This window comes from Eulemur rufifrons, chromosome 18 (assembly GCF_041146395.1).
Source record: "Eulemur rufifrons isolate Redbay chromosome 18, OSU_ERuf_1, whole genome shotgun sequence".
NCBI lineage: Eukaryota > Metazoa > Chordata > Mammalia > Primates > Lemuridae > Eulemur > Eulemur rufifrons.
The window spans coordinates 5,883,796-5,898,334 of record NC_091000.1 but is presented as its reverse complement, the minus strand read 5'-3'; the positions used below and the strand labels follow the sequence as shown (position 1 = coordinate 5,898,334).

Sequence of the window (14,539 nt, the reverse complement as noted above, 5' to 3'; positions counted from 1 at the left end):
ATTCAAACCTATTACCATATCAGGCCAGGCACAGTGGCTCACAGTGGGGTCTATAACCCCAGCACTTTGGGAGGCTGAGTCGGGAGGATTGCTTTAGATCAGGAGTCCGAGGCTGCAGTGAGCTATGATCATACCACTGCACTCCAGCCAGGGCAACAGAGCAAGACCCTGCCTCTAAAAACAATAATAAGAATTTTAAAAAATTTGAAAAAACCCCATTACCATATTAGGGACCTTTGAACATAGCATATCAGATGTGTGTGCGCGCACACACGCGCGCACACACGCGCGCGCACACACACACACTATACACGCTGCACACATTCACACATAGATATAAACTTGGCGGGGTGGGAGAAGTCTCTAGATTCAAGTTCATACAAACCTTAGCACTTAACACAGTATGTTATGAGATTCTTGGTGATTCGGGATGCTTCACTCCAATTTAGTTGCAATTATTCTGCATAACAAATAATCCCCAAATCTCAATGGCTTACAACATTCATTCTTTTGCTCACAGGCCTGTGAGTCACCTGTGCTGCTTCTGAGCTTGCCTGAGACTGGCTGTGTTAGAGGGGGCTTGGAGTAGGCTGTGGAGTGGGTTCCAGTCTGCTCCCTGGGTCTCCTCATCTGGGGACTACAGGTACCAGTAACGTGTTCCTCCCATGGGGGGCGTGCAGCAAACGAAGAAGGCAAACAGAAACATGCAAGGCTTTTGCTCAGAACTAGCACACGGTCACTTCTATTCTCCGTCCATAAATTAGACCAAGTCTCAGGGTCAAACCCGAAGTCAGTGGGGTGGGGGACTGTCCTCCACCCACAGGGAAGCCTTGGAGAGGAAGAGAGGGAAAAAGGATTGTAAACAAATCATCTTGTCCGTCCGCCTCAGGGCAATGATTTGTTACAAGCTTTCTGTCTCCTTTCTTAGACTACACTATGGCTTATTAGTATAATAAATACTCAAAAGAACAAGAGGGGAAGAAGGGATAGAGAGGGGAAAGAGGGAGCAGTTCCAGGGAGATTCTATGTGGATTTCTGTCACTTTGCCCCCACCACTATGACCGGCTCATTCAGAACAGAGCTACCAAACATTAACAAATAAGGAGCGCTTGAAATCTCAAAGATGGTTAATTTAGCAAATATCTCACAGGAGCGCAGAATCCTGCAGCCTATGGAAATTGCAAATTCTGCACCAGAGCAGTTTATCCTCAACAATTACTTAAAATTACGACGATTACCTAAATTTCAGGGTTCCTCTCATTTTCCCCCTTTCAATCTGTCTGTGAAACCCACCAAGAATAGCTTTTTGAGGGGACAGACTATCTTTTAAATATTTTTATCCTCAACCTAAATCAGTACATAATATATGGCTATTCAGTGAACATCAAGCAGGTATTTAAAGACTATGTGAACTTTGAAAACTTTTACTTAGTAGTCTTAACTTGAGAGGATGTCATTGAATTACGCTTTACTTATGCTAAACCATATTTTTCCCCTGAAAACCACCAAATTAATGAAAAAGAATTGCATTTATCTATCTTAGAGTATACTGAAAACATTGGTTCCTAGAAAATATAATAAATATAGCTTTTATATTAAGTTCTTATTCTTAATAAAGATGCCAATTATAGAAGTGATTACAACTATTAAAAAATATAAATTGAACTGTTATTTTTTTTGAATGCCCTGATTGGGCTGACACATGATTTATATGCAAGGTTGATTGCACTGAAAAGACAGGAAATGGGGAGAAAAATGAAGAATTTGTATTCACTGTTGTGTTCTTGTCTAATTAGTGAATATACATTCTTTTTCTTCTGAAAAAAATACCCTTCAGTTTTAAAGGAGAATAAGTTATAAATGTTGTTGATAATGTAAATGGGATTACAGGAACTATATAGTAATAAGATTTTCCTATTAATACAACAATTAATAGTTATGACTGTCAGTAATGTTTTGGTCCTCACCATTTAAATACAATATTCTAATATTTACTAAAAATATAATTAATTAGTATCATTTCAATCAAATTCAGTAAAAATATGATACAAGTAGATTTATTTTTAATTATGTGACAAAATACTTAATAAGCAAATTTAATTTCATGAGATAATATTTGATGCAATATTTCTAATTAAATTTTTAAAAATTTTTATAGATTATACTAATGAATGTAGTTATATACATACTCATTTACAGAAAAGAGAAAAAAAGGAAAAAGGCACAGATTATGAAAGAATTATTTATTCATAGTCTTTTTGTTAGAATCACAAGATATAATGCATATCAATACCATTCAATTTTATTACTGATATAAAAATTATCTGTTCAGTAAACAGATGAGTTCTAAACATGGATGGCTCCTATGATAAAAAGAACAGAAATTGATGGATATCTCTGGTTCTGCATTTCATCTTAGAACCTACACTTAGTAGGCTCACTAGATCCAAGTAAGCTGAAAAATTACAATTATCAAGGATTTCTGTGTACTCTACATAGAGAGAGAGCTGCTGCATGAGTTCTTAAGTCTGATGGAACAATTAGGGAAAGTATGTGACCAAACCACAAAGTTTAGAATTTTTTAAAACAGTATAATACAATGGCCTTGGCATCAAACTAAATATAAAAACAGAAGATGGGTATGCAATTTTGAGACCACCTTTCCTAAATAATGTCATAAACTCCCTTTACTCATTCAAAAATATCCTGGAATCATACAGTGAACCCCCTAAAAGATCAAAATGGATATAAAACTACCCTTTAGCCAGTGAACAAAAGAGTTTGGTCCCCAAACCAGCATTAAAAGCACTTTCTGGGCTTTATCTGTTTCCATGATTCCAGTTTGAAATTATAAACAAAGCTGGTAAACACCAGAGGAAAAAGGAAGAGGAGGGTATATGATTACAATAAAGAGATGTTGCAGAAATACAAAATCTTCAGTACAAAAAGAAGAAAGAGGTCACAAATATAATTTGACCTTAACTGAGTAGGTCAAAAAAGGTAATATTTTAAGCAATGCCAGTTAAATCTAACAGCATGTGCCTAACAAGCATTTTCAGTAACATCTAGATTTATTTTACGGTTTCATCTAAGGGTTAAACACGAGAGAAAGAGCTGCGCCCTGTGGAAGGGACGATGGTGAAGCTGCGGTAACCCGAGTGGGAGTCGGAGATAACCCTGTGGCCTCTCACACACACCCTTTAGCCTTTCTGATTGCACTTTCCTCACCTTGTGACTAGAAGGATTGGTCAAGTTCATCGCTTTGGAAACAATGCATCGCTGTTATTACATGATTCTTGGTTGCATTTTACCTCCTAAAGTGACAACCTTTATGTGGAAAAAACTGTTGTGTTAGAAGCATCACTCATTTACTAAGGTTATGCGTGCATGTGACAATCAGTATGCCCGTGACAGCCCTAGGACTGCTGTGAGTCGCCTTCCAGGATAATAAATGTCAGAATGTCAAAGCTCACAGTATCCTGGGCTGTGTGATTCACCGCCTAGTGCCTGGTGCTCTGAGAAAACAGTCCTGGAGTCAGCCCCTTTTGCCTCTTCAATATCAGCTTCACTCTGCTTCAACAGCTGTTCTGAAAACTGTTTATTCTTTTACTTTGTTTGCATTCCTTTCTCCCTGGCTTTAGGTCTTAAATGAATTTAGAAATGCTTTTGGGATTAATATTTTCCTGTTATAAAATGTAAAATTCTCTTATAGGTTTTTGCACTAGGGAGAAATGTAGGATTAAGTGTACTACAAATAGGATTTTGAACATGAAAGATGAAATGAATAGTCAAGGAAATCTGAAATAAAAACCTCAGAAGACAAGGCACGACACAAGCAGAGACATTTTCTGCATATCTCCGAGCAAAAGCGTTTATCTGTATGCTTGAGTCACTTGCCCATTCCACAGCCCAAATTACTCATCACAGTTTACTTGACATTTCTGAGGAACTGGGGAACTCCACCAGGACTGATTGTCATTAGAAGGAGAAGCAATTACCCTTTTCCAAGGGCTATGTTAGCTAATCAAAAGCATACACAGCAATGTTTGGTTTTACTTCTTTCTCAAGTAAAAGGCAAGTTTGGATTGAGACAAAATTTTACAAAGTATGCTCTCTTAAGTAGTCCCTGGAATTTTACCTTACAGAATAGCTTCATGCAGGATTAGATGAGTTTTTGTGATTCAAATCCAGCTTCTTGTTTACCAATTTCTTATTCTTAAGTTTAAGCTATGTTATTTGTAAATGCATTTAAATTTCTATTTCTAGAATCCATTGATTAATATTAATAGTAGCCTGGGTTATACTTTAATAACTACATTCAACATATTTTTACTCACTAATGTTAGCTATAAGCTGCAGCATGGGAATTTATTAGTCCCACAATAATCCTTTTGACCACTTCTGTGGACTAAGATAAAGAAATGCATCTGGGCAGGGCTCTCAACCACAGCATATAGTGTCATACTTAGAATATAGCTCCCCCAATGTACACACCAAGGAATATAATCTGAGATTGATGCTATTCCATAATATTATCGGAAGCTTACACAAGTGTTAACTTATTTATGAAGGCTTGCCTAAGATACATGCAACCTCTCTGTTCCTCTGGATCAGAGAGCACAAAATCAAAAAGACTTCTGGGGTCAGATGCACAAATAAACAAAGTGGTCTGGTGTAATTAATCAAGGGAGGAGGGATGAGTAGGACGGGTAACTGGTGAGGTGCATTTTGTGCTTAGCAGCATATTCTTTTTATTTTTTGAGACATAGTGCGGTCCAAACAAACTCATTCCCATGCCTGAATTTGGCTTGCAGCCTGCCTGTCCTCACTCCCTGTGTCTAGGTAATTGATTATCTGTCTTGGATTAAGTTAGTGCTTCAGGGCACTACCTAGACTCTATTTTTTGTAGCCCCTTACAATTGATTTTACTAAATTTGGACCTGATACTATGGTTTTAGAAAATTTGGGGTTTAAAATCAGGGATTGTTTCTTATTCTTTGTCACACCCTAGTTATTAATAATTGATAGCTTCTTTCTATAAAGCAGAGAGTTTTGCTCTTTAACAAAGCTGTTTTTATTTTCTACTCAAGTTATCATAAATAGTGATCAAATCATACATAACCCACACTGTTTTTCAATCCTGTGCTTACGGGGATTTTTGTTTTTGCTTCAGAAGTACAAATAGAGATTTCCCCACCTGATTGCCTCTGGAGTTGTCATAGTGCTGTGTGCCACAAAGGTGGGCTCTCTCTCGCCCTGCAAGCACGTGGGAGGGTTGCATCCCCTAGCTCTCTCAAGGTTGCCTGTGAGTAGTTCTGGCTACTGAGCTTTGAGCAGAAGTGACCTGTGCCACTTCTAGCCTAGAATATTTATTATTATATGTCAGACCCACCAGTGCCCTGGTTTTCCTCTGCTGCTGTGTTACAAGTGAGAGTAACAATGACAACACCACTTCAGAGTCACCATTTGACTCAAAGTGGACATGGAGTATGAGAGAAAAATAAACCTTTGTTGTTTTAAGCCTGTGAGATTTGGGGTTGTTTGTTAACTCTATCATTTCCCAGCTTGAATTCTCCCTATACCCACACCCTCATATATTTAGAGGGACAGATGTAGAGAAATATCATGCTAAGGCAAATGCCCTGAACGTGACTGCTTCCCAGGGCCCAGGTGACTGGATTCCATCTTTAATAACCAGTATGACTGATAATGATAAAATCCAATTATGTGTTATTTTTAATTTGGGGTACAAGAGGCAGGCTTTCTCTATTTTTTAATAATATTGTAAAGTAGAAAGAATGCATACTTTTTCTGAAAAAAAAAATACCATCTAAAAGGTTTTATTTGGAACTTTAGAAAATATTGCACCTTGCTTTGACATTGATTATACTTTTTTAGTAAAAAAAAAGATATAAAAAGTCTACAGAACATATGATGCTTATATTCCTTCCCCTAAATTATGAAACTTACTTTTTAGAACGAAAAAGACAAGGCCTTGCAGAAACCTAGCGCCGGGTACTCAAGTGATAACTTATCAAGCTGGGCTCTTCCCAGATGACTACATGGCGAGCAGGCAATGTGGCTGGCTCCTGGCTCACAAACAACTTTGCTGTATTTAATATTGTTGGGGCAGTTTCGTTGTTTTTCAAAGGACAAAATGTTTCTCTGATCTTAACAGTTTTGCTTTACCAGAGCAACTAGTTTGTTTTATCTAGTAGACACACTGACCATGTCTCCATCTCTTACATTGTTTCCTAGGAAGCTGACTGTCAGAATTTAGGGTCAAAACTAGCAAATATGACAGACCTTAAAGTATGTATTTTTGTACCGATTTTACTCTTAACTATCAGATGAAAGTTAAAGAGGCTGGAATTTCAAGATACAGAGAGAAACTTACAGTGCTTACTGTTGTAATTTGTAGTGGTTGCTTAAATAGAAGCAGCCCGATAACTAGGTGATACAGAAGAATAGTTAAGATTATGGGCTCTAGAACCAGATCAGTTACATTTGAACCCTAACTTTGCAACTTGGTAGCTATGTGACTTTACACAAGTTATTTCACTGCACCTCTGTTTCTTATTTTTAAGATGGGGATAATTACCTCTGTGGTCATGAGGATTAAAAGTATTAATATATGGACACTATTGAGAACATTTCTTGGCACATTAGTTATTATAATTATTTCTCTAATAATAAATGGCCAGTCAATTCACGTGGTTCAATCAATTCAACATTAGGTGAAAGCCTTCACTATGATGAGCACTGCAGTAGGTCCTGGAAATACAGAAATGAATAAGACCAGGCCCTTGTCTTAGCTCACAGCATATAATAGCCTAAAGGAAAAAGACACATAAATGGATAATGTCTGCACAGTGGGGCAAAATCGATAATAAGATGAGTTATATGGTATTTGCTATCAATGCATATTTTGCTAAATTATCAGTATAGACATTTCACCTTCAAATCCTCACAGACATACTAATTTTTTGTATTCTTCTAAGCAAAGCTTGGAAAACAGAAGGCACTTAGGGAGTGTGGGACAGAGTTAGTAACGGAAGGCAGGACATTCAAGTGGTGCTATGCAGAAGACAGCCTATAAGACCTCCTCAAAAATAAACATAATGACAACGTAATGAGAGACCTGAGAAAAGGGTTCTATGAGAAAAGTAGGGGTGGCATTGCTGAGAAGGGCTGTCCTGCTCTGGCCATGTGGGGAGGTTTCCTTGAGGAAGTAGCTTTTAAGCTGAGACCTGGAGGATAGACAGCAGTTACCCAAAGGAAGGCGTGTTCCAGACAAAAGGAACAGCAAGTACAAAGCCGCTGAGGCAGGATGGAGTTTGCCGATTGCTTCCAGGTTCCAAAAACTGAAAGAAGGAAACTGTAGCTAGAACATAATAAGCAAGTAAGAAAGTGGCCCGTGATAAGGGGATTATCACAGCCTCAGGGAGGCCTCTCCTGACCACTCCCACCTAGCACACCCCCCTTCGCCCAGTCCCTCGCTACCCCTTTACCCTCCTGTATTTTCTTTATAGCATTTCTCTTAAATTATCTTATTTCTGTTTGTTTTTTATTGTATGTTTTCCCACCTTGAATGTAGCTCCGTTAATAAGGGACCTTGCCTGTCTCACTCATTTCTGTACCTGCAACACTGAGAACATAACCTGGGTTCACCCTGGCACTCAATACGTGTTGTGTAAAAAATAAAAACAAAACCAGTGAATGAGGGCATGTGGTGACAGAGGGTAGCTGGCGCCTAATCATGAAGGGCTTTATACCCCGTGAAGCAGATTTTGGACTTTAAATTAATGGAAAACAATTGAAGCGTTTTAAGCCCACAGCAATGAGATCAAATTTGCATTTAAAAACCACTGAGTGTTGTGTGTCAAGGACAGATCCGAGGCACTGAGAAACGGATTGTGGCAGGCGAGAAGTCTGACACTGAAAGACCCACGCGAGAAATGGATTATGGTGGCTCAAATCAATGCGACAGGAGTCACATAGGACATAAATGGATAAATTTGAGAAATAGCAAGAAAGTATAATTAACGGGGCTGGCTTGGATTGACACGAAAGAGTGAGAGACAGAGAAGGAGGGGGGCTGCCCTCTAGATTTGCCTGGGAACAACTGCAAACAGAGTGGATCCTTTCACTGAGAGAGAGGGAGCTGTGTGTTTCCTGTTTGTGTGGGGCAGTCTGGCAGAGGTCCCTCACTCCTTTTCGGTCAGATTAAGTTTGAGGTGCATGACAACCAAACGGTGCTGTCAAGTAAGAACCTGGTAAGAGAGGGGTCTCCTCAGGAAATAGAGATTTGGGAGTCCTGAGTACAGAGGAGGAATTGAATCCATGGGAATAGATAACATGAATTAGTGAGAAGCCTCAGAGTGAGAATAGAAGAGGGCCCAGGCCACATCCCTGAGAAACTCAGGGAGGGAGAGAAGAGTCTGCAAAGTGGGTTGGGTGGAATAGAGAGAGGGAAACCTGGATAGCATAGGTTCCGGAGCCATGAAAAGTGCACAGAAAGAGCATCCTTTGAGAAGGAAGCAGCCTTCTTTCTGCAAGTTGGCTTGGGAGTGGTTTCCATGACAACGGTCTCCTGGCCAGTGCATCTAATTAGTAAGCCTTTAGGTTTTATTTCCGCAGATGCTTGTATTCAAGGAGTAATAGTGAGGAGAGACTGTTCCTTAAAATAAAATTAGGGCTCCAACTACACAGTAGAGAATGGGACTGTTGGCAAGGTGGCCCAGAGGGATGCGCCAGATTGGAATGACACTGCCCCAAAGGACAGCATGAGTAAGGGAGAAGGTAATAATTCTGAATCACTGGGGGGGCGGTGGGGGGCGGGTATTGTATGTCATTGGTGTGTTGTGTGAATGTGTTGGAGTAACAAGCACTGTCTTTAGTTTAAAGTTACTAGGCCTAGAGTTCCAAACACCCCAGGTCCTGTGTTTGCTGTACTTGGAGGGGAAGTTAGGATGGGGAGGAGAAATGATTTGAAATTGGTGAAGGGGGTCAGAAGAGAAGATGAAGAAAGCAGGCCTTTCAGGCTCAATGCACAAGAGCTGTTCACAATTAGAACCCTGGCAGACACCAATGATGTTTCCATATGTCTGTTGTCACTGAAAACTCTCATTGAATTAATTTGGAAATTATATTTATGATTTAATCTTTTTGGTTCATGTCATTAAAGATTCAGGATGTTGAAGAATGCGCACATACTTTTTGAGTCATATTCTTCCAGGAATGATCTGGCTTGAGACAACATCTTTGAAAGTTATATTACTTTTTCCAAGACTGTATGTATCTGGAGGCATCCAGAAATTTCTGGCAGAATGATAGAATTTATGAGATTTAAACGTATACTTTGCAAACAGATGGACACTTAACACAGCACTTGAATAAAATGGGATAGATCACTTTTTGCCCAGTAGAGACCATTCTGACAGCAGAAGTCACATTTAAGTTACAGGAGGAGATGCAGGTGGCTCCCTTTTTGAAATGCTTCATATGTAAATTGACACTATTGCAAGTGTCAAGAAATGGACTCTTTTAAAAAGAAAATCAGATCCAATTCAAGGTATTAATAGTGTTGCTCCAGACAGTGGATCTGCATATAAGTCATCTATTATTCACTCTTTCCCATGTATTTTAACATTTAATACCTTCATTTATCTGTCCACCCACCCAGCAAATATGTGTACATGTGCCTAACACTGTTGTGATGGTGAACAAAACAGAGCTGCCATCTGCCCTCAAAGAGTTCAGTCTAAACAGAAAGAGACAAGAAACAAGCAATTGCCGTGCAGTGTGTTAAGGTGGCACAGTAAGTAAGCACAGGTGCCATGGGATTCGGAACCAGACCTGGGCAAAAGCCTCAGGCCTTAAGGGCTAGCTGGGAGATGTGAGAGAGAGTTTTTTTCCTACATTATTTACTGCTCCTACCACCATAACCTTCCCCCAAACGTTGAGCCACTTATCCTTCAAAACTATAACCTAAATATGGTCAACATTCCCACAGGCTGACATTTGATAAAAATAACAACACTAAATCTTAAGGATGAAGAGAAAGGAAAAAAATACAGAGGATACAAACAGCACAAAAATAGTCAAGTCCTCAAAATGTAGGATGTTGATCCTTAAGACAACTGTGTACTGCATCCAAAGAAGTAGAACATCTTTGCTTGAACATAGCCTGGCTTTCCGGTCCCGTAGACCCACATCTTCTTGGGATTAGGGATGTTTGTTTATATCATGGGGAAGCAGGCTTCTAGGTAATTATCTATTTCCAAGGAAAGATGGGAAAACAGCTTTCATAAATATCTCTTACTCTTATTTTGAATACTTATTAAATGAGAGGATTTTCCACATTGAATTGGCTACATCAAGGTAAGCAACAAAATGATTTATCTCACTCCACAAAAGGTAATGTTTTTGCTGACACTGTTTGCACGGTATCACACCTTAACTCTGGAATATCTACGCACATTCATACACACAGATACAATAAGACGGGACACTGGTACTCAAGGCAAATTTTGAACCTTGAACAATGGACATATGCAGAGATACGTGTGCAAATACAACTTCAAATCACTGCCCCAATTAACCTCAGAGGACTATGAAAGCAGTTTCTTAAAAGTTACTAAATTGCTCATGCCAAAGGACTTAGGTCTATCAATCTGTTCCTAGAAAATATATGCCTTTTTACTCTTTTTATTCTTCTCTTCCCTTCCTATCTCTTTATTTTGTGTTCTTTAAATAAACATTGTCAGTTCTTTCCATTTTTTCCCTCATCCTTCACTTCCCTTCCCTGCTTTTGAGGTGACAAGAGACAGCAAGACCTGGGGCACACAGCTGAGGAGGTGGTTAGGATCAAGGAGGCTGGCTGGGGCTGGCGGAACCAGCGTCAAGGATGCAGCCAGACTGCGAGGGCCTGTGAGGAAGAGTAAACAGATAGTGAGGACCAAGGCCAGTGGGGCCTCCAGGGATGGGACCAGGACCAAGGAGGCAACTGAAGCCAATGGAGCTGAGAAGGTGCTTGGTGGAAATGAGATGTCAGTTAAACATACAGGGTGAATGATTAAATACAAGTTTCTCACTTTTAGAGAAAAGTGCTAGATATACAGAAAGGGCAAAGGCCAGTATGAATCCTGTGGTGTTGAGGTGGAATTAGAGATACCAGTGTGAGTTCACGTTTAAGGGATGGATGGACGGATGGATGGATGAATAGATAACAGAAATAGATACAGATGCTGTAAGTTGTGTGTATATATATGTTTGTAATTTCTAGCTCTGCTCATGTAGAAGGCCTAGAAGTAATGCCCCTCAGGAAGAGGTGAGCACACTAGCATGTAGATCTTGGTTTCTAAAAGCCATCATTCACTAAAGGAGGTTCTGTTCCTTAGAGAATGGGCTGACGCAAGGACTAGAGCAGCAAAAGTACAATATGAACCTAGAATGTCTTGTGCCAGAAATGAGGAAATGCTCAAATAATGGAGTCTTGTCAAAAGAATTTATGTGCTAACGTTCAAGAGCTCCTACTAGCCCAGTGTGGGATAATGTGAGCATCAAAATAAATAATCATGTTGATATATTACATCCCATTGAATAAAATAGCTATCCATCAGTCTACACTGATACAAATCAACAAATGGGTAAACAGATAAATATAGGAGACAGGAACTTTCTTTACAGTAGGATTCTAAGTAACAAATGTAGATGGGTGATGAAATTAGGCAATCACCATTTAATAAACATCATTGTAATAACTGATTCAGGCAAAAATCATCAGTGAATGCTAAATATAGTATTTGAAAGTTTAAAGAGTAATTGAATATTTACATAGTTTCAAAACATTCCATACATGGGAAAATTAGTACCTTTACACTAGAGAAACCTAGCAGACATCACCTTAACTGTGTGCCTCCTGATGGGATACACGGGGTGTATTTGCAGGGCATCCTGGTGAGGAATTCCTACTGAAAATCCATAAGCTGGACCTAAAATGAAGAAACATTGGGCAAACTTTAAGTGAAAGACACTCTAGAAAATAACTGGCCTGCACTCATCAAAAATACCAACGACATAAAAAGCAAGGAGGGACTGAGCAAAATGTTCCACACTGAAGAGACATGACAACAAAATGCAACACATGAACCTGGATTAAATCCTGGGCTGGAAAAAAAAAAAGTGTTTTTGTTTCTTTTTTTAAAAAAAAAAACAAAAAAAAAAAACCCAGGGGACATTATTAGAGACAATTGGTAAAATGGAAATGGGGCTTTAGGGTTCCGTGGTGGGACTTTATCAATGTTAAATTCCTGATTTTGCTGAGTGTATGGTGTCATGCCTGAAAATTACACTTAAATAATTTGGGGAAGAGGAAAACATATATACACATAGGTATATAAAAAATAATAAATGTGGTCAAATATTAACTCGGGAAGTTGAAAGTTCTTTTTACTATTCTTATAACATATCTTTAAGGTTGAAAATATTTCAAAATAGGTAGCAAATAACCATATGTTACTCATTTGTAAATGCATTAAAATAAAATTATCTTAACAGGATTAATAAATAAAATTGTAAAATTAAAAAAATATACATTAAAGTAAAAAATATAAATGAAAATATGAAACTAAAATGTCAACAGTGTATCTAGTTTCAATGTTGCTTCATATCTTTCAAGCGTTATACTGTTCTGAAGATAAAATATATTTCATCTTATTTTTCCTTTCATCATATGTTTGGGCTACTGCCTAATGTGAAAAAAAATTAACAAAATACATAAAAGTTTTAAAATATGACTAATACACAAAATCTGCAAAAATTTTTAAGAAAAATTCTTGTTAAGAAAAAATCGTCATTCTTTAATTTTTCCAACTTATATATAAATGACATAGATCAGAATCAGAAAAATTCAGTTTTGTTCTCAAAGGAAGAAACAAAATAAATCAATTTGCTTGCTTTCTCTTTCTTGGCTAGGTTTCATATGTCAAAGCTATTGACATTTGGATGGCAGTGTGCCTCCTTTTTGTGTTTTCAGCACTTCTGGAGTATGCAGCTGTAAATTTTGTATCAAGGCAACACAAAGAACTTCTGAGATTTCGGCGAAAGAGAAAGAATAAGGTAAACGATTAATTGTATTGAGTTTGGTGGAATCCAATTTTCACTGGAAAGTGAATTTGTTGTATTCAATAGAGATGCAAAGAGAATAAATTTGGGGCTGGGGATGAAATGATATGATATTCTTTTCATTTTGTCCAACTGAAACTTGAAGTGTCAAAAATAGTTTCAGGGAGGAAAGGATGACACCTAGCTATACTTTAAACAGCGTATCTGGTGACATGAGACCTTTATCAACTTCTTTCTAATGTACTTCCTGGAACACACTTTTTGCCTCAATTAATGAAATATTTCTTACTTGTAATGTTACAATTGCTAATGGATCTACTTGAATTAAGTCATCAAATGCAATTATTAAGGTTGTTCCTTTTTCTGAGCTAATTACTTTAATGGTTTCCATCAAATATTGCTTATTTATTAATGCCTTGATGATACGTTCATGCAAAACTATGTGGTCTCTTTTTATGCATATTTTCTTGTTCTTAAGACATTTCTTTGGAAACTCTTTGGGAAATACAATAAAGTGCTATTGTTGCCTTGCTATCATCTGATAAAAGACGAAACCAGGAGAAAATTTATGTAGAACACTATTAGGAGATGATAGGAAGTTGTAGAAGTAGCCTCCTAATTGGATTTGGATGCCCTGAATGGGGTGGCCGCCCTCCATTCAGACCTGTAATGGCATCTCCCTTTACATGCATGTGCTTTTGACCAACGCCTTTCCTTTTCTGTAAAGGAGAATTCCTACTGACAGAAAACCTCTGAGCTTATTTCTTCTGATGTGAATGTGCCAACTGACATTTTAAAAAGCAAATGGTCTTCAAAGTAATAGAGAGTAATGTCGAAGTTATGTATAATTGTGGCCAGGATCCAATATACCGGAATATTTAAGTCAAAACATGAGTCTTAATGATAATAGTCTGGTTGATATAATGTACATTTTTAAAGATTTTTAAAGGTTTTAATTTTTTTAAGGATACTTTATGGTTTCTGAATTATTGACTGCAATTTATAAATTTACTAAACTTTTTTGAAGCACCAAGCTTTGATCTCTCACTGTTTGAGTCTACTTAGCATTAAACATACTCTAAAACAGTAACTTATTCAATCATTTCTAGTTACCCCTCAAAAATCATCACTACACCAATAAACACCCAGCTAACTGCAGTATGGAAAGAACAGCAGCATTGGGAGACCAAGTATTACACTGAACAGAAAACAATGCCAGAGCTTGCATTTAGTTAAATTTTTATGAAAACAAAATCATATCATTTGCATATTGAAATGTATTGTGATGGGGAAATTAACTTTTCTTTATCTTCCCCTACCTCACCCTAGTCTACTGGTCTCTACATTTCCTCATTCTCCTGTTATGTCTCTTTCCTCCCCTCCTCTCTCCCTCTCTCCCGCTTACTTGCTC

At 38.0% G+C, this 14,539-nt stretch overlaps 1 protein-coding gene across 1 annotated transcript in view; it reads left to right on the top strand.

The window, feature by feature from the left end:
• The window catches only part of GLRA3 (glycine receptor alpha 3), a 124,539-nt gene that overhangs the window by 96,688 nt on the left and 13,312 nt on the right, over positions 1 to 14,539 (top strand). Inside the window, exon 8 of the mRNA XM_069493347.1 lies at positions 12,979 to 13,122. Within this exon, the coding sequence (XP_069349448.1) occupies positions 12,979 to 13,122 (144 nt within the window). The remainder of the gene's footprint in view (positions 1 to 12,978; positions 13,123 to 14,539) is intronic.